The sequence below is a fragment of the Malaclemys terrapin genome, chromosome 4 (genome assembly GCF_027887155.1).
Source record: "Malaclemys terrapin pileata isolate rMalTer1 chromosome 4, rMalTer1.hap1, whole genome shotgun sequence".
In the NCBI taxonomy this organism is placed as follows: domain Eukaryota; kingdom Metazoa; phylum Chordata; order Testudines; family Emydidae; genus Malaclemys; species Malaclemys terrapin.
In genome coordinates, this window is record NC_071508.1 from 104,087,257 (window position 1) to 104,108,070 (window position 20,814).

The following is a 20,814-nucleotide window of genomic DNA, read 5'->3' on the forward strand; positions in this document are numbered from 1 at the left end:
GCCTTTGGCACTGAATTTGGATCAGTCATTCTCACTTTCAAGGCCCTACGCAATTTAGATCCTTCCAACATCTACGTTTGGTCTCGTTTTGTTCTTCACCCCATCCACTCTATTCACTCAACCCATGCCTGTCCTCTGTATCCTTTTCCAAGCTTCCTTCCTAAATCCATCTACTAAAGCTCCACCCTCACCTTCTATGCTTCTTCTCAAAATCCATTTAAAGCAGACTTTACATATTGTATAAAAAAACCCGGCAGTCTTCATTACAGCACAATTTCAGTGTCTTCTTCCACATCCTCTGTTCCTTCCCCTTAAGCCTTCTACATTTGTTATCCCCTGTGGTCGTCCTTTTATCTTGACAGTGCACTCCTCAGGACAGAGACAGTTTTTACTCGCTTTATAAACAATTATGCACATCTTTGGCACCACGTGTAAATAATGTTAATAAAATTGTGATCTTTAAGCCTAAACATTTTACTGAATCCATAATAGGTGGCAATGGCTGCTTCTGAAGTATGAACTGGCAAACACTTACATGTGGGCCCTAAACGTGTAGATAGGTTCTACATCTAAAGAGGCACTCCTGGAAAAAAAACCAAAAAAACAGAAAGGTGATTATACTAAACTATCTGTTAAAATGTTGTTATTAAATTGAATGTAATGAAAAAAGATTTGAGAGAGACAACTTATCAGACAACAACATATATAACACACTTTAAAAAAGAAAACCACCATATACTTGCTTTTTGGCAGGAACTGTTTTCTGTAAGTTCCAAAGTTTTAAAGTATGGTCCTCAGAGGCTGTAACCAGCACAGGCTCTACAGGATGAAAAGCTAATGTTCGCACTCCATCAAAATGACTGCGTAGCGTATACTTAGGATTCCATGTCTTCCGAAAGGCATCTTTATTGGCTGGCAGCTAAAAACAAAAACAAAAACAAACAAAAATATCTATGTAGTATCTTTAGTGATCTTATATATAAAATTATATACTGTATGTTAGTGTTTGAAGACTGAAGTGTTTAGGACATGGATTTAAATAAGTACTGTTTTGCTGGAGATACAAAAAATTCAAGCATCCATTGCTAGCTCTGCACAACAAAACAAAATTTTGAGAGCTATATCAATAATACTGAGACAAAACCAAGGAGTCTGCAAAAAAGGCACGGGAATTTAGTAAAGAAATCCTATTTGCCAAATGGTTTCTAATTTCTGACATGTTTTTAAAAGTTTACTAACAAGTGAGAAACAAAATATAAAATGCCATTGGACTAGTTTTCCAGTGAACCAGTATCCATCACAATTCATGTTTATAGGCTATAGAACTAAAGAGACAACCAATATTTGTGTACAAACCAACCAATGTAAAGATACTGGGATTTCATATAGTATCTGGGGGGAAATTATTTAGTATCTCCTTTTTAGCTTTTATGATCCATCTTTCCAGAAAGGTATTCAGGATAGCAAATCAAATCTCAGTACCATCTAAACCTGCAAGAGCAAGTTTTTCATCTGTTGTAATTGTAGGTTTTGCCTCAGCTCTAAACAGAAAAAAGTCTATATAACGAATACAGGATTAATATTCCCAATCTTTCTAGGGCCACACAGACTAGAATACAACAATTATTACTGTTTAATATTGAGTTTAGTACTTTATGCATCAATTTTGTATCTTGTAAAAAGCCATACCAGTTAAGAGACAAGAATACTTATTGACTATGACAACAGTAGCAAGCGGTAAAAGCATCTTTTCTAAACATCTTGAAAGGGACTCAATTTTTTTTTTTTTTAAAACTCCAACATAGCATTTTTGATGTCCTGTCGGAAATACACTTTTAAAATACTACTCAAATCTACTGTTACTAGAGTCTTCATTTTAAAATCTGAAAAATTATTTTCTTAGTTTTCTCTTTTCCTCTTCAGTGAGATTTTTCTACTCCAAGAAAGCCTTAAATATTGCTGACATTTGCTGTATATAATTGTCGTCAGACTGGATGATTTATTGCCTATGTTATGCAGGAGATAAGATTAGATTATCATAACCATCCCTTCTGATTTTAACATCTATTCTATGAGAAAATGTAACTGTAATTTCTGTCAGACAATACTATAATGTCCAAGGTCATAAATAGAATTTTAATAAAAACCAAACTACTTTTAGAGAAATAAAATTCAAAGGAGAAAAATTCAAAAGAATACGAGATATTTTCCCGTTTTAAAACTTCAAATCCATTTTATACACTGCAGTTGTACAATATAATGAACTATAATTTTGTTCAATTCTTTTAGATAATATGTAAAAATCTATCAGACCCTCAAAGAAAAACAGAATCCAAAGAAAGAAAAGAGCTGGACAATCAGGGCCTGATCCTACATAGTAAAGAGGGTATCTTGAAAGGTGATTAACATTCAGCTCCCGCCACAATCAGGCACTTAATTAGCTAGAAGCTAACAACTGTATTAAATTCCATTAATAGCTGGACCGGATTCAGATTATATTTATGCAAATATAAAATCTAAATCTTCTATATAGAGTTTTATTTTGAATTGTTTCTCTCTATTATCAAATTAACTACCATTCCTCCAACAACATGGTCTATACTATTCGCCTAGGCTTTTATGAAAAACAAAAATTTTACTGATCTTCATTCAAAACTGTAGTGACCCCAGAAATGCAACATATAAATGTATATAAGTTTTATGTAGGCTGTCAAGTGCAGATGCCTTAGAAATTATGGGGGTGGGTAAATGGCCTGCTCATTATGTCTCACTCAGTACAGCCCATTCAACATGTAAATCATAAAAACAGCTCTAGAGATAGAAGATATAAGGAAAGTATTATAATTTCTATTTGTATATTTTTCAATGCAACATGCATCTAGATGGTGTCACTCAGGGCTAGCTACCTTGTGGGCAACTATTATACTTCCACCATGCCAAACTGTAACTCTCACATCCTACAAGTTAATTATGCCACTAACAAAAGCATATTAAAATGCTAAATCCTTTATCATCATTCAGTATTTTAAAGAGGTCTGAAAGTAATGAATAAAGTAAAGTTTGTTATAGTGCCTTTTCTTGGACCAAATCCTTATTCTAAACTGACTTACGACTCCCACTCAACCTTCCCTTGGGCCTTTCAAGATTGGAAAAATTACATACACTAGCCTAAAGAGCTATTGGGGGCTAGAAACACACCTTCCTAATATGAATAGATTTCAGTTTAACATGAACACATTATGCCAAATTATCCATATCAAGTAATGCATTTATTACAAGACTTACAAATGCAGACTTATAACACAGAATTCCATATTCCAATACCATACAAACACCACATTCCATAATATTAACCTTTTCATTTCTGATTATCCCCTTCCATAATAAAAATATTACATTTAGTACATTGAGATGTAGCTACTTTGAAAACTACAGGGAGAAAAGATATCTTGGTGTTAAGAGACTGGACTGGGATCTAGGAGATCTGGGTTCCATTTCTCTCTCTCCATATGTCCTGTACAACCTTGAGAAAGTCATCTAACCTCTGAACCTCAGTTCCCATCTGTAAAATGAGACTACTACTTCCTTTCTCCCATCTTTTCTTGTCCTTCATGAGTGGGACTGTTTCTTATAATATGTTTGCTCAATCGCTGGATTGCTCAATATGGGCTCAACCATACACAACTGGGCTCAACCATGACTGGAGCCACTAGGTGCTATTGTAATACAAATAAAATAATATACATATATGCCAAACACAACATTAAAATGATACAATTTCAAAGTGAATAAATCATAATTTACAAAGTGCCAGAATTAAGGTTGGTCATGAAACCTTAAATCCTCCCCCATATGTATGCATAATAATATCTTTGATTACATGATCTCATACTACTTTTCCACACACACCCTTTTGCATTCAGGAAGGGAAGTGTTTAGTGAACAAGAGAGCTGCTCAATATTTTTTAACCACATTATTCAATGTATGGACCCATGTCTTATTTACTGCACACCATCAGAATTAAGCACTAAATACTGAATTATTAGTGTCTAAATGCCTTACAAAATTGGGCCTCAATTGTCTCAGATTGGACACCCAGGAAATAACACAATTAATGGTCATGTGGTATCACAGGAAGTTTGTGATAGCACCAAGGACAAAACCCAGTTTTCCAGGGTCATAGTAGAAGGTCTGACACACAAGGGCATTCTATTTCTTCCTGCTGCCCCCTGCCTCAATCACTGTACACCATCCAATTTCTGCCTCAGATGAGGCAGTGAACTTGTAAATTCTCATGAACTATACGACTCCAAGTCATTCTCTGAAGACTGGTCATGCTATCCACTAAATAAGTGGAATATATAGTATGTAGTCATGTGATTAAAGATAGTCTCATAACATATATGCAAAAGAGGGAAGAATTGAGGTCAGATATGCAACCTTAACAATGACATTTTTTAATCTTGACTTCCTGACTTTACAACCCTAATAACATGCTTTTGATATATACATGTAATTTCCTAGCTTCTTTAAAAAAAAGAGGAAAAAATAAATTTGTGTGCGATACCCTACAAGTCTAGATGATATGTGAAGCAAACAGCTTATTTTAATTCCATTTTTTCTCTTAATGAAATCTTGTTTCATTAGTTAAGATGACTGTTGTATGTGTAACTTCACACAGATGTCCCCAAAGAAGTGAGAACGCTGTAACTTCTAAAGAGAGGTATGAAAAGGTAAAAGTTTTTGGAACTTACAACCCCCAAATCAGTGCTGGTCAAGGGGTTAGGACAGAGGAATCCACTCAATGAATTGTGTTGACATCAGGCTGCAATGTAGTGAATGCAGTGGAAGAAATCAAAAGACCAAGGAGAGGATGAGCTGACAGAGGTATGGGGTCACAGCAGCCTTTGTTCAATGCATGGCACAGTACGCAGCACTGAGATCATAGTTGAGAGCAGAGCACAAGGTGTGCTCAAAGCACGTACTAAACACGCAGTGCTGCAGCTGGGGTCGGGAGCTAAGAGCTATACATGGCACAGGTTCACGAGTGCTGAAACTATGGGGAGAGGGATGAAAACTCTGAAAGCTGCCATGGGTAGGCCTAGAACTCTCGACGCATGGGTGTAGCTCAGATTTAATTACCATAGCACATCACCTTTAGCCACCCAGCTTTTGTAACATAGCCTCTGGCTTCACAAGAGCCCTAGCCTTGCTGCACATACACATTTCACTCTCACTGGACCATCAGTTTAGCTCACTAATCTAGTTGTAAAGTTAACTGTCAATAACTTTTTCAATAATGCATCCTCAAAGGGGCAGTGGGTGCCATTCACTAGCTGAAATAAATCTAGAGAAGTGAGATCAGTTTGGAAGGATTAGAGTCAATTTGAGCTGAAGGTGAGCACACTTTGCTTGACTGTCCCTCGCCAATGTGATGGCAACTAAGTTGATCTTCTTGAAGATAAGGTAGTGTAATAAGTACTCCAAAAGTGACTCAGAAAGGGAGCTTCATTAGGTTTACAGAGATAAGTGAAATTCTCACAGAGGATGGCTTTTTGACTGGTGGGTCAAGCATGGAGCAGCCCTTTCAAAAATCCGGATACCGTAGGACATGAGAAGATTGAACAGGACTGGGCGGATAGGTGACGAAGAGATTGCTGATAAAATGAAGCTGAAAAAAAGACCTAGTCTTTTAAACACAGGATCTTTAGTATAGGAGACTCCATTGGATACAGGTTATTTTGGGTCACTGAAATTGAGAATCTTTTTCATTTACAGGAATACGTTTTCCCTGTGGAAGCCTTCCTGCTTTGCAGGAGAATCTCTTGCACTTGTAGGCAACAGTCTTGGTCAGCAGCACTGAACCAACAAAGATCCAGGTTGTCAGATGCAGTGACTTCAAAGTCTGGATTAAATAACTGACCTTAGTTCTGCAATACTGTGTCCTGACAGTTGGAAGCGGAATGGGAGGCTGAATAGACATCCAAAGAAAGTCTGTTAGGCAGAATAATCTTAGCCAGCATTGCTATTAGGATTACTTTGGCTTTGTCCAGTCTGATTTTGCATATTAACCCGGGAATCAGGGGAATGGGTGGGAAAACATATGCAAGTCCTGGGGTACACAGTAGGTGGAAGGAGTCTTGAAGGGAGCCAGGGCTTATGCTTCCCCTGGAAAGAAAGGTTGGAGATTGTGTGATATCCTTAGACTTTTTTGCCTCCATTACAGAATTTGACCATCATTGGAATATTAGATCTGTGAAAGGCCTCTTTAGCAATCATTTGGTTATGTATTGTCTACTTAGGAAGTTGCTGACTCCTGGGAGGTGGATAGCTATCAGGGTCTCCCCACAACACTGACACCATGTCCATAGCTTAACAGCCTCTTGATGCAGGTGAGACAAGTGGACACTCCCTTGTTTACTTAACGCATTGCAGCTGTGTTAGAATCTGCATGGTGGATTTTGTAAAATACTATACAAACTAGCCTGATTCCTCTTAGTTCCAATACATTTGTCCTTCGTATCTGGAGGTGGTTCAGGTGGGCTCCCCAACATGTGCCTCATGTACCCATGAGAAGTATCTCCATCAGAAGAAAGTTAAACAGCACCACCCTCTTCAAACTTTTCTGGGGTCTAACCACCCATTCACTGTTGCAGGACCACAACATTCCTGTGCAAGGGCTTATTTTAACTTTGGATATGAGGCTTGTTAGAGTCATAAACCTGTCCACTAGGAGGCAAGCTCTGGATGTTGTCCAAGCCTATCAATCTCTGAATTGACAGAAGGGTCTCTATTAGGAGATGTAGAACTCATCTTCTTTGTTAGTATCTTCCATGCTTTCATCCTGTGAAGATGCTGGTGAGTGTGGTATGGAGGACAACAAGGCACCAATTTCCCATCTATAAAATCGGAGTAATATGTAGAACACCCTAAAGTCTGAGCTGAGGCTTAATCAAAACACTGAGATCTTAAAATGGGACTTGGGGATGAAAGCACTCATTTTTATTAACATAGTTCTGTGCTAAAATCCTCCAATAGCTAAGGATAAACAAAGTTTGAAAAACTATGTCGAAGAAGTTTAAAAGTAATGAAAAACGAGAGTCAGTAAATGGTAACTTTTCCATTCAATTTTAAGTAATCAAATCTAGTAGGTTAAGAATATTGGTTTTTCTCAATCTCTGTGCTTGCAACTTCAGAATGTTCAAAGCTTTAAAGTTAATGAACTACTTTTCCTCAAAACTTGTTTTATGGATTCCACAGAAACTTTACAAAATTAAAACCAAATCTAACAATTGAGTGTGTTGTAGCTTACTGTAAGATATTACATAAAAACTCCAGGCTGCTTCATATTATCTGTATTGTACTGCATTTGATAAATTTAGAGTTATTCAAAAACATAATATATTAAGGCCTAAGCATAAAATTTATCTCTGATTTCAACTTCATCTCTCCATTTAAAACTTGGCTTTTCTAACTTTTTAGTGCTTGATTTCTCCGAATTAATGCTGAATTAAAACTATTTCATAAATAATTCAGTTCTTTAAAGGTAACAAAAACTGTATATTATCTAATGGAGTAAAACCTCTAAAGCCTAGAACTCCTGTAATGTGTTTGTAAAAAAAACATTTTTTCCAAAACTACTTAATACCTTTTTATTTTTCGTAGAACGGAATGCTATAATTAGTCTTTTATAATCCAATATTAGAAGTGAGAACAATTAATGTTTGTCATTTTAGGAAGAAAAAAATATCCATCACTAAATCCTGAAATATGGTAGAATATATTGAAATATTTATAGAATTCAGGTTCTTCAGTAATATTAAAGAAAAACTGATTTTTTTTTTAAACGAAGATGTACACTTCTAACACTTACAGAACTTTAAGACCCTAGGGTATATTATAAACACAGTTTTCATTTCATAAATGTGCATAAAATGCAATGTGTTTTTTAAGAAAACCACTAACGGTATTTTCCCAAGAGAAGTATTTACATACATCTTAACATTCAAAAATGAAAGCAGACTCTATAATCCAGAAAAAGTTATAGAAATAACTAAAGCATGAAAATGTCTTATTCGTCTAAAACACAATGCAACACTATTTAAAATATACCTCAAAGTGTGAAGACTTCCTGGACGAATGGATGCACACGAACAATCCCCCAACCCACCCCACCCCAACACTACTAGCCAGTACAAACTCCATATTAAAAATGTTACCAAGGGCAGTAATTTTGTGCACAGTGGAAAAAAATGTAGGACACTCTGCAGTACAATAAAATGAAAGAATATTCCACACTTGTAAATCTAAAATTCACACTACCAAAAAAAGCTATTACACACTACTATATATACACATTTTATACATAAAAATAGCAAACATCTAGAAATTTAAGTTACTAACAATATATGGGTTTAGCTCCAACTTTTTAGTGTTCAGTTTCTGGGGCAATTCCCATTTTTGTTTAAAATAATTCACCTAAAAACTTGTTTGAAAAACATGTTACTTAAGTAAAAAACAAAACAAAAAAATTAAAATATGAATTACAAATTCATTAAAAAACTAATCATATTTCAATTTGATTTCACAAGCTGTTTTGCTAGTTTATGAGGGGTTTCTTTCTACAAAAATGTAGCTTTTGCCTCTAAAATAAGCTATCCTATAAGTTTGAAATATTCTGAAAAATTGACTATCATTGATTATATTCAACCGTATAAGGAATTTTAAAATAAAATTTCACTTACATCATAACTATAGTCTGCATCATTTGTTACTGTCAAGTCTGCAAGGTCTCCAAGGCCCAGTACACTTAACAAAACATCATCAGAACCCATAATAAATGACTTGCCTCCTCCAGATGAAAACGTTATTGGCTCCGCTACAAAGAACAAAACAGTTTTAAGTTTTGAGAAAAAAAGCTCAAATTTACAATATGAAAAAACTTCATCAGTCAAAACTTAAGGGCACAGAAGTGTATAAGAGCTGAACTGTTAACAACTAGATATAAATCATGGTAAAATCTCCTCCTCCTAGTGGAAAAGAAAACATGAGCATATACATAATACATTTGAAAATAATTCTCTAAATTTGAAGCTATTAAGGCAATAAACATTTACCTCCATAAGCAAGTATTTTTTAGCACTCATGTAATTCCCCATGAAGGACCACCCTCCACCACACATATACAGACAGGGTTTTAAAACACAAGAATCTACAACATTTGCAATTACCGAGTTCTGCATTTGAGTGTATCAACAATGTTTGGATAAAGTTTAAAAATAGACAACTGATATTCATGTTAGCTGGCTGCATGTTCCTTAAAACATTTGAAGCTTTACACATTTTTCATGTTGATGATCATTTAATGCTAAACAATGCAGCTTTTGAACAAATGTTAATTTTCAATTCAGGCTTGAATCATCTGCTCCAGCATTCATTCACACTCTTTACTCTTAGTATCATCTATGACTCCCCACTGCTTCCCCACAAAAAAATCAATTTGTTTGCAAGGCATTTGAATAAGGATTTACACACACAGCTTCTAGAAAAAAATCTGCCTTACTGAAAGAGGTGTGGATGGGGGGGGTCTATTTTATTTTTTGGTATTACTTTCCAAAGAATAAAATTAGGACACCTGATGAGGGAAAATATATTCCTGATGTAAACTTTCCAGATAAAATTGCATGTGTGCGAGAGAGCGAGCCATTTCTTGTGTTAATTTTGGGCCAAAACTACCTGACAATGTCCTTTAGTAGTATTCATTTTTGCCAATATTTCATTAGAAACCTCGCATATGCAAAGGGTCAAGTAATTGCATCCTAACACAATCAGATTTATTTTCCTAAAGAGTCATACTTCCGATAAGTAAAATGTCCTAAATTATTTTCAGTGTGTATGGATGTACGAGTTTCCTTACAAGATTAAGCATTATTCTTAGTTTAGTCACCCACCCGAATTATACCAACTCAATTTCCCAATATTGATGTTCCAGCAGAAGTATTGGGATAGAGCAGTAAAGAACAGAAGGAAGAGATCCATTATGTACTACATGAAATGTGAATTAAGAAGACATGACAAAAGTTCTACGGAGAAACACAACCCGCAAAATCTTCACTAAAAGAAATTTAAAGAATTAGGATTGTTCACTGAAGTCCATGTTCTGCCTACCCCCTACAAGGAACAAGGAATATAGGAGGGGAAAGGCAAAGGGCAAGTAAAAGCCCTGAAGAGCCTTTCTCCCATTGCTGAGCCTGCATAAGAAGAATTCAAAAATTCCAGTCCCTCATAGTCCAGCGTCTGCTCCCTTACTAGTCCCCTTGGGGCAAAGTCATGGCACCATGAACAGAACTGTTCAGTTACAATTCAAGTAGTAAGCTGCACCCCATAAGAGGTTGTAGTAAGAGGAACATACCCTCTCCGCACCCGGTAATTGTAGGAGATATCCTGCTTCCCAAATGTACAATGCATCTCAGAGCAATCTTTGGGACAGTGTCTCTCTCACTATCAAGAGAAATTCAGAACTCCCGTCCCTAAATCTACAGGAACTATACTCAGACTCATCTGTATTTGAAACTTCAAAAAAGGTGAACAAAAAGTTTAGAAGTTGGAAACTAATTTTCCAAAAGCAAAATTTTAGTTCTAACATGAAACTCTGTTCTAAATTTATCATTTTAAATTTGGGGCTTTTTTATTTAAGCAACATTTTTAATTATGAAAAGTGTTTTTTAAAATATGGTCAAAAGCTTTAATAAAAATAAATGGCAACCAAGTAATAAAAATGAAAGACACGAACTTACAACTATCACCAAAACAGGTGAACAAACTTTGAATAGCAAAAACATTTTTTTTCCCTTGCAATGGACCTACCTGAAATATTCCAAAGAAAAAAATATATAATTAACATTGATGAACTACTGTTTAAAGATTAAGGATTTTTAGGAATTAAGGTTACCAGAGTTATTTGCTCTGTATAGTTATTATCCTCCAATTTAAATACAAGTGTGCTCTGGTGAAGTCATTGTCTATCATATTCATACCAATTACAAGTTATGATCTAGTATAATATTTATTATGACAGAGACTGAGTAAAAGGATGCACAGCCATCCTTGCACTCAAACTTGTTTATTATGCATAAACAAATGAAATCCAGCCAATATCCTAAGGATTAAATATTGCACTATAAATACATAATCAGATGTGCTTATAACTGACTAGTCCAATCACACAAACCTTCCCTCTTAGTCTATTCTTTAATCAAACATTTATCATCCAGGTTATTATTTATAATTATCTCAACAGCAGCCAACATTATGTACTTTATACAAATAAGTATTATCAGTCAATTAACACTATGCCTAAAAAGGCAACCGTAAAAAAAAAAAAAAAAAAAAAATCCGCACAGCTACTCATGAACCCGAAGAGAAGGCTTAGAAAGCAACCATGCTTTCAGTAAGACCACAATGGAGGACCACAGGACTATACCAATGGACTAACCTGTTTTCAGAAATTTAAGTGCAGGATTATTAGAAGATGTAGCTGGTTCAGTGTGGTTTTAAGTGGAAGACTGAAATATATTTGTTACATGTTATGGTTTTTCCAAGTGTATTAGTCTACGACAAGTTTCAGTTTGCATCAATGTAACTAGCTGTGTTGAGATAAAAACATTAAAAATAGTTGAAATGTGGTTGGAAATATTTTAAAACAGGATAATTGTTTATATTTAATCTTGTGAAGTACAGGGGAAAAAACCACCTGTGCACAATCACATCCAAACCTCTTTGTATCAGAGCTCACACACCAAAAGGTACCATGAAACCTATGTGAGCCTGAATAGCGTTCTGGTTATTGGCATGCAAACGAAAGTGCCAAGCACTCCCTTTCTTTCAGAATTCTAGTTTCCAATGTGACATTACATTGTACTGCAGCAAAGGATTACACAGGCCATTTGTGTAACCAGAGACATCAATAGTTGAGCTACTGTGGCCTGGTAAGGAGGATTATAGTGGATGTCCTAAATCAAAACTGCTTGAAATAGTTAGATGAAATAAAATCACTGGACAGTATTATACTGTTCAGATACAATTGTCATTTATGGCTCAATTCTTTTTTATTCATGATAATGAAATATGCCATTCTCATTCAATTTATTAAAGCAGCAGAACATGGACAGGAGTACAATGAAGATTTGCATTTTGTTCTGGAGCTTCTACAAACGAGATGACTAACCTATCTACTACTACTGACTTCATACCATCTGGTGTAGACATGGATTATGAAATATTTGTTCAATATTGTCAAAGGACCACTAACAAACAACTGGGGGCGGGGGGGAGAGAATTTAAATTTTAAAACTCTGTTTTAAAAAAAGTCACAGGAAGGTAAGGGAAAAAAAATAAGACATGGGATTACTGTTCTGTTCACACTACAGCTCTTACCTACAGAAGTATATGAAGAACAGCAAAACAAATTGATGGGCTGGAAAATACGCTCACATAACAAAATGGCAAATAGTGTGAAATGGCAAAAAGTGTGAAATAGTGAGACACCTTCTTTCAGAATGATTTGTTCACATACTGAGTGCAGACAATTTTTAATCATCCCAAGTATGTGGTGGTATAACCTTTCCGAGACGACCACTCACCCACCTCCACCCGTCCACTCAGATTCATGTGAACTATGCAACAAAACATTTTGAAAAGGCATGGAAATGGAAGTATTGGTTTTTATGGTCCAATATTTTAACCAGATTACAGTCCTGTACTTTAGAATGAATCAATGACTCGTAAAACACAAGAATAAAAATCCAAGCAAGAAACATGCCTTGCTTTATGATGATGATTCCAGGGTTCACAGTTGAGATTAGGCATATGTAGTCCTCTCTCTAGAATACTGCAGAGTTTCTGGATAAAGATGCAATAGATGGCACCCCAAACAATGGGAACTATGGCCCCAAATGACTGAAAGAAATCTCTTTCCTCAAATTCTGATTTGCTCTCTTTCTTTCGGTCTTTCCAAACATTATTCTGAGTGTTGTAATTCATCTCGCTACAGCTATGAAGTCCTCAATTTGACAGAATCATCCTGTCCTAACAGCAGAGGAATGCTGCATTCCTCTGTGCCTCATATAGATTTGGAGCAGGTAGTTTGACGACAGTGCAGAAGAGGTGACCTATAGGCAAATCTGAGGTAATTGCGGGAGTTCAGAAATCCCTGCAGGTATACACAGCAAAAATCTCTCATAAAGGAAGGAGGCAGCAGGCAATATAGAGGACACACGGATCCCCTGCCAGGGCACTCCATGCTTTTTGCGATACAGCGTGCTGTGATGTGGCCACAACTGTTGCAATATGCACAGGTACAAGTGGCACAGTGTGACTGCAACCCACCAAAATAGTTTTTCCGGTGCGCTATACAGGTAAGTCTTGCACTAGTGCAATGTGTGTGTGTAGACAAGCCCTAAGACTATGTCCAATGTTATTTTTAATTGATTACTGTGAAATAAAAGGATAATTTCTTACTGACACTGGAAAATATATGGACACTGAAGGCTGTTCTTGACTGACGCAAAGTGACAGACTGATGTTTTTATTTTGTGATAAATCTCACCACCTTTGGGGCAGTTATGACAACATTGGGGCTAGAAGCTACTCAAACCCCTGAAGATTGGAATTTACAATAAATACTTCAATACGTTTTGTGAGAAAAACAGATTATAATCTTAGTTTATAACATAACTGTGACACCTTCGGCATGAGACTAACACTGAAGTAAGCAGCATTAGTACAGATGCTGTATTAATCTAAATAACTCAAGTTGTTAAAAAATACAGATGCACAAAATATTGTAACCAACTCCCTCCACATGTTTAACTAGTTTAAGTCAACTTCCCAGTGCCTTTCTTGCAGTAGGTGGGATGAAAGTGATAGTTCAACTGCATCTGGAGCTAATGGTTGGTTAAGGATAGGATAGATCAAAAGTAGCTAATTCAAAAAAATACTCTAACTATATAAGCATTAATAATAATTTGAAGGTAGAGAGCCAAATTCATCCTTTGTAATTACTTCACTACTTTTAAGTAACTATTTTTATTTCACCTTTCAATACAAATTGAGTATCAAACTTACAATCACCACTTTTTATACTAAGTTTTATAACGTAACATCCAGATAAGATTACTTTAAAAAGGGATTCTGCAACAAGGGACTTAAGAGTTGACAAAGACAGAACCAAGGCAGTTTCACATAAAATTGAAAAAAAAAAAAAAAAACCAACACTTGACATGTGAAGTTCTGATTTATATTTCTCTGAGACACAAAAGCTTCAAGTGATAGTCGTGCAAAAAAACCCAAACTTGTGTGAACAGACTTGTAAGCAGTGTTGATGTCCTATTATTGACAACTGTAACAGCATTAAGTCTGAGGGGATAAGTGATAGCGTGTGTTTAAATTAAAACCTTCTAAAATACAATAAATAGCTGAATTTTTTTGTACCTTCCTCTGCTCTTGAACCTTCATCAGTCATTCTAGAAGAGGGTGACCTAGATTGATTAATGATTCCTGAAGGGATGTGGGGTAGCTCATCATCGCCCAGATCAGCTATCATGTCGTGAAGTTTTGTCCTGTTGACCCCTGTAAATTAATGTCAGCAGCAAAGGTTCATTTGATTGCTACCGCTTGACTTGACAGCAGTTAATAAATCCAGTTTCCTAATTAAACAAGAAAGATTACTAATGGAACCTCCTTAAAGAATAAAGACATTGGTTATTATTTTTGGTTATGGTGCTTTAACTGTTATATAGTGTTCTTTTGGAAATTTTGAAAACCAGTTAAACACTGAATCTGAAAATTTTATGTAAGTGGTTTTTATCCACCAAGTCAAAAAAATTGATTAGAACTGTCTTGTTCATTTGTAGTACAGCTTTATATTCTGCTGCGGAAAAGAAAGAACCCAGCACCTCAAGTCCCTATGAAAAACCAAATATGTAACAGTTATAGAAAGTAACCTTTAAACAAAATACATATGAACTAAATGTTTGCAGTATTAACTACACTATATGAATTAACAGAAAATCTCAAGTACAAACAGAAAGTTAACTTACTAAGGAAAGAAGAAGTAGAGATGACTTGTAATGGGGGTGCAACAAACAATTAACTTTCCCTGTTTGTTTGTTTTTAAAATAGCATTTTAAATGATGCTTTGTGCAAAATTTTTATTAAGCCCAATCATGATTAGTTAGGGCCACATTCGAAATAGACTTACATATGTCTACAATTAAGTTTCTAATTTTAAAAAGTCTGATTTGAAATTGTCACTGGCATTTCTATCTGTTGAGGATATAGTGCTGATAAATATGTATAACCTTACGTATTACAGTTCTGCATTAAGGATGGTTAAAAAAAAAAACACTGCTACATTCACATCCAATATACAGGTACAGAAAAAAGGCAGAAAATAATTTGTAAAAGCACAATTTTTCGAAGTTTAATTTTATGTTAGCCCATTTGAAAAGAGATACAATGATATAAGGAAAAATGGACCTTTACCATAAAATGTCAGACAAAAAGGAAAACTAATAACTTTAAAGGTTCTACAAGCAGAACATTTCAGATAAAAAGTCGTCTAGGGTTAAAGCTAGTCAACATATTCAGAAGTTTTTGTCTCTTATCAAAATATGTTATTTATTTCTCCCTGCACAGATGCATATTCTCAACTGGATGTGAAGTCTGGCACTCACATATTACTGTAACACTAGTTAGAAATACACTGTGATCTCTTCCCAGATCACCAAGCGGCCAATAGTGGTAAGTTGCACAGTGGGATAGCTAACCACGGTGCACTGCTCTCTCTCTGTTGATGCAAGAGCACCAACCATGGATGCACTGCATAGTAAACAAAGGGCAGTGTGTGGATGTACAAAAGAGGTTTAATTACAGTGGTCATATGTAACTTTGTAGTATAGACATAGCCTTAGTTTTCAAAAGAACCAAAAATTATATCTTGGTGTGGTCACAGATGATAAACAAACACTCTCCTGCTTTGAGTAGTATATGCAGGTAAAGACGAAATTTGCCAAAACCAGTGCTTCCAACAGCACTTCATCTATACCTTCAGATTTTAGACTTCTACTTTGACAGAAAAAAAGTCAATTAGACAAAAACAAAATACCCACCATTAAATTAAGTTAGGTTTAATTCTGCTGGAGACAAGGTAACCGATTTAACAATGAAATACAGTATTTTTATATAAGCTGAAAGACGTAGTTAATGATAGCAAAAGGGGTAACAGGAAAGCTAAGTTAGTTATAAGTAAACAAAGCTGCCTCGGTTAATAGCCCAGACAATGCCAATTTTTTTTTTTTTTTTTGATCTAGTGCACTTTCACGTGTACAAACGTGGGAGCAATCCTTTCCTCAGCAGATTGTAGATGGGGCACAAGCATTGACAAATGTTTCAGAACTTAAGTATGGTACTGCTTGTGCCCCCTTCAGTTTCAACTAATTCTGTTCAAGAAGACAACCTAAAAACAAACAGGAAAAGGGGAACTTTGTGCCAGTGTTAAACGCCTAACACAATGCTACTCACAAACTAGCTTAAATTTTCTTCTTCCTAAACTCATTTGCACAATTTCATATTCTTATTGACTTGCATGCAGTAATGCTTATGGTGATGGACAAGATATTCTTAGATAAGACAGAAAAACAGCCTTACCCGACCCAGTGCTCTATCTAGTCTTGGACAATAGAATGGTAAATCCCTTTAACTTTTTCCTCATTTGTAAGTGAAAGTAATTGAGACAAATGTGAGATATTGGAAGTGTGGAAACTTCAAAAGACTATTCTATCAAGGCAAACCAGATGCCATAGGCATGGGGATTATTCACAAATGTTTGTTTGTATAAATGTTATATATATTTTTCTAAGTTAGGGATTGTATTCAGCTTCATGGGAAGGGTTACCAAACTTATTCCAGGAACTAAAACGGGGGGTACTTTCTGCAAATTCCAGGACAAGTAAAAAACTCCAGACAACTACCATCTCCCCCCCCCCCCCCCCCACGGGGGGAGATTGCATATACTGGTTCAGACTGGGATCCACAGGCTCAGCAGACAAAGTAAGCGCTTTTGGCATAAAGTGGCAGTGTGAACTAACTCAGACCCTCATTTTGATCTAAGAAAAGACATGATAGGATTACAGAGGGAAAAGCCCTATTAGAAAATCTGAAGGACTGGAACCTGCCAATGTCTCCACATGGAAGACAGATCCTTGTAAGCTTAGCATGCATGCAGATTTTTTGTTGTTTTAGGATTTTTTCCCCCTGTAATGCTATTGTCCTAAAATAAGCATACTGTGCTTTGTGAAAGCTCACTGGTTACTGGTACACGCTGTCATTTCCCCTCGAGACAGAGAATTTCAGGAGTGGGACTGAAGTCAGACCGACTGGCATAAACACAGTGAATTTCAGGGGCACTGCAAGCCTAAATCTCTGGTCACAGGTCCCCACTCACAGAGGTGATAGTTGGAGGCCTTACACCTAACAGGGGGACCCGGAATGAGACAACTGAAGGGGCAGAGGTGCAGTTAACCCCAGAACTGTGACAATAATATTTACCAAACTCAGAGGGGTGTTGGGACTCTGAATTCTTTAATATTTTCAAAGCACTTGGAGCTGCCCAGATGGAAGGTGGTACATAAAAACACAAGAACATGTGTAGGTTGTTCTAGATTGTACTCCAACAAGCCTATGAAACCTGACACAGAAAGGTTGTTTAAGAATGGAAGTGACTTGGTCAGGCTTCTCTGAATGTAAACAAGCAGGCAAACATTGGTTAAGTTCAGTCCAGTACTCTCATGCACAAGGTTCACATGCAAACGAAACTGGAAAGTATAGTCTCAAACTAATGAAGAGTGTGAAATAATTTGATACACCTTCACTGGATAAAACTACAAACTAAGAGTTGAAAGTGTCATATCTAATTATGTCCAACCTAAAAAAAAAAAAAAAAAAAAAAACCTGTTTCACCTTGAAAAAGGTGACAATGAAAAAAAATAAAACAGCTTATTAAGGCAATGAATGATTAATACGAAAATAAGATCACTGGAATTTTAGGAAAATGGTAATAGGTAACCAAAGCCTACAACTCATTAACTTGCTTTGTGAAAGCAATTGTTACCAGGAATTTAGTACCTTCCTTTAAGTGTATGAAAAGCAGGGCTTCTGATTTGGGTGGATTTAAAATAAGGAAATGAGCATCCACCAATTGACTCCAAACTAAACTAAGGTCAAGGTCTCAGCCTCCGCCCCCCCCCCCCCCAAAAGTGAATGAGAAAAAGACAAAAAGCACTGATTCAGTGAGAAGAATATGGCCCTTTATCTATTTTTCAGCTGAGATGTCAAAGTTATCATTAGTAAATACCTCAGGTCAAGGGCACAGGATATGTGACAATTAACCCTCCCCCTGCTTTCATATAACTTGAAATCTGTCCCACACCCCTATGGAAGTAAATCTTACAAGAAAAGGCTTTTTTAGAAATAATGATTTTTGTACTTTGACTTTCCTACTCTTCCAAACAGGAAAACAGCGCACAGGAAAAAGAGTCACAGGTGAGTATCCTGTCTCTGACAATGAACTTTTGGGGAATACAAGTATAAGGCAAAGAAGACACCCCAACATCCTGCATCTAGGAAGTAAACAGACAGTGTGTTTACACTCATGAAAATGGGATCTCAGCTAACCTTGGTTGGAAATACTGAAAAGGACTCTGGGTAAGTAACTTCTTTGGACAGGAGGTTAACCTTAGTCTCTAGAAGGCATTATGATTTTGTTTAATATGTAACCTTTTGTTTCCAATATCCTTACTGTCTATCACTTAAATCTTGAATTTTTAATAAACCAACCCTTGTTTTTCAGTATAAATATATTTAAGTGTTGATATTAAGCAAGGTGCTGATCCTGAGCTGAATCACATGTATCAGCTCAGGTGCTGACAGTGAGCAGTGTTTGTTTAAATATGCTTTTTTGAAGTCCTATTATCTGCTGCTTTCACGCCTTCCTTTCCTTAGAATCATGAAATCTATCATTTCATGATCATGTTCACCAAAATTGCCTCCCACTTCCAGATTTGCTAAACAATTCCTCCCTGTCGGTCAGAATCAAGTCTAAAATGGCTGTCCCCCTGGTTACTTTCTGCACTTTTCTGGAACAAAAAGTTATCCTCAGTAAAGTTTTAGAATGTACTTGAAATTTTGTATTTTGCTATGTTATTTTTCCAAGAGATGTCTGGATAGTTAAAGTCCACCATTACTACCAGGTCTCATGTTTGGGATATTTCTGCTATTTGTTCCAGAAATGGCTCATCCACCTCCTCTTCCTGGTTTGGTGAACTAGAGTAGTCCCCTACCATGTCATCATCCCCATTTTTTACCCCTTTTATCTTTGCCCACAGACACTCAGTTGGTCTTCCTCCCACCTCCTTCTGGACCTCGGAACAAGTGAACATATTCTTGATGTATAAGACAACACCTCATCCCTTTTAACTCTGCCTGCCCTTCCTGAACAAGCTATTCCTCTCCCTCTATATTAATATTCCAGTAATGAGACTTAACCCACCTAGTCTCTGTGATGCCAATTACGTAATAATTTAGTTTATGTACTAATACTTCCCATTCTTCCTGTTCATTCTCCAGACTCCTTGCATTTGTGTATAGACAGCTAAGATGTTGAGCAGTTTCCCCTCTTGTTGCTCCCACGACCCTATTGTAATTTTCCATGTCACACCCCAGCAGTCCTTGGTTAAGTGACCTTGGGTAAGGTCACTTCTTTTTAATACTTAACTGTGGGCTTTTGTCACCTCTCCCCTTTGAAACTAATTTAAAGTCCTCCTCACTACACTGCTCTTTCCCTTCGTGGTTAAATGGACCCCGTATCTTCCCAGCAGACCTTCTTGGGGCTTTGAAAAGCTGCAGCCCCTGCCATGTTCCACAACAGTTAATATACACCACAGCAAAATGTGTAATCCTCTGTTCTCACTGTTTCTCTGAGCTACTCACTTCACGAGCATGAGAAAGCAGAATCTGATGGGGGTGGAGGGTACGCTTGTGCATTTAAAGCAAAACTTTAATCCAAGTACAAATTCAACAGCATTCAAAGCCTACTATTCAATCATTTTATATATAATCCAAATTTAAGAAAAGGTAACTACATCACATCAGTTTATTCTTTTCAGAAACCAAAAGATACCAGTGCGTTTATGAATTTTATTGTCACTATGGGCTGTACACAGCCTGAAAAAAAGAGTTCTGAAAGTTAAAAAGGGATCCAAATTACCAGGGACAAATTTTCAAAGGCATACCTCCACTTTAGTACTCAAAAATAAATTTGTAAACCTATTTCCAAAATAGTTCATGCAAGGCTGGTAATTGCCTAACTGGTTGTTTACATGCTAAATTCAGATGCACATTTGTGCATACCTGTTTACTACTTTTAGTTTGGCTCCAGTTAGGTATTCTTACCTTTTTTTTTTTTAGGGTTAAGTAACCTCTGACCTTGACAAAATTACACCTTATTACATAAACAAGTCATGCAAAACTTCAAAAACAAACATGCACAAACTACATTATAATTAAGTGACATTAGAGCAGAATAGAATTAAGTATTTGAACATTTAAAGTAATTTAACATTTAAATAAAAAGCCCTTCCTTTATATCTAAAATCTACTAGCTCAAACTATTTAGCTTAACAAAGAGAAGGTCACTTGATTACAGTCTAAGTATCCAAATGGGGAACAAATATTTAATAATAGGCTCTTCAAATTAC

At 36.1% G+C, this 20,814-nt stretch overlaps 1 protein-coding gene across 3 annotated transcripts in view; it reads right to left on the reverse strand.

The window, feature by feature from the left end:
• The window catches only part of STRN3 (striatin 3), a 105,559-nt gene that overhangs the window by 18,995 nt on the left and 65,750 nt on the right, over positions 1-20,814 (reverse strand). For 2 of the 3 annotated variants that reach the window (XM_054028091.1, XM_054028090.1), the window contains 4 exons: positions 14,492-14,629; positions 8,746-8,879; positions 744-919; positions 536-583 (listed from right to left, as the gene is read on the reverse strand). In XM_054028091.1, the coding sequence (XP_053884066.1) occupies positions 536-583; positions 744-919; positions 8,746-8,879; positions 14,492-14,629 (496 nt within the window). The remainder of the gene's footprint in view (positions 1-535; positions 584-743; positions 920-8,745; positions 8,880-14,491; positions 14,630-20,814) is intronic. The other variant, XM_054028093.1, reaches the window with a different exon arrangement.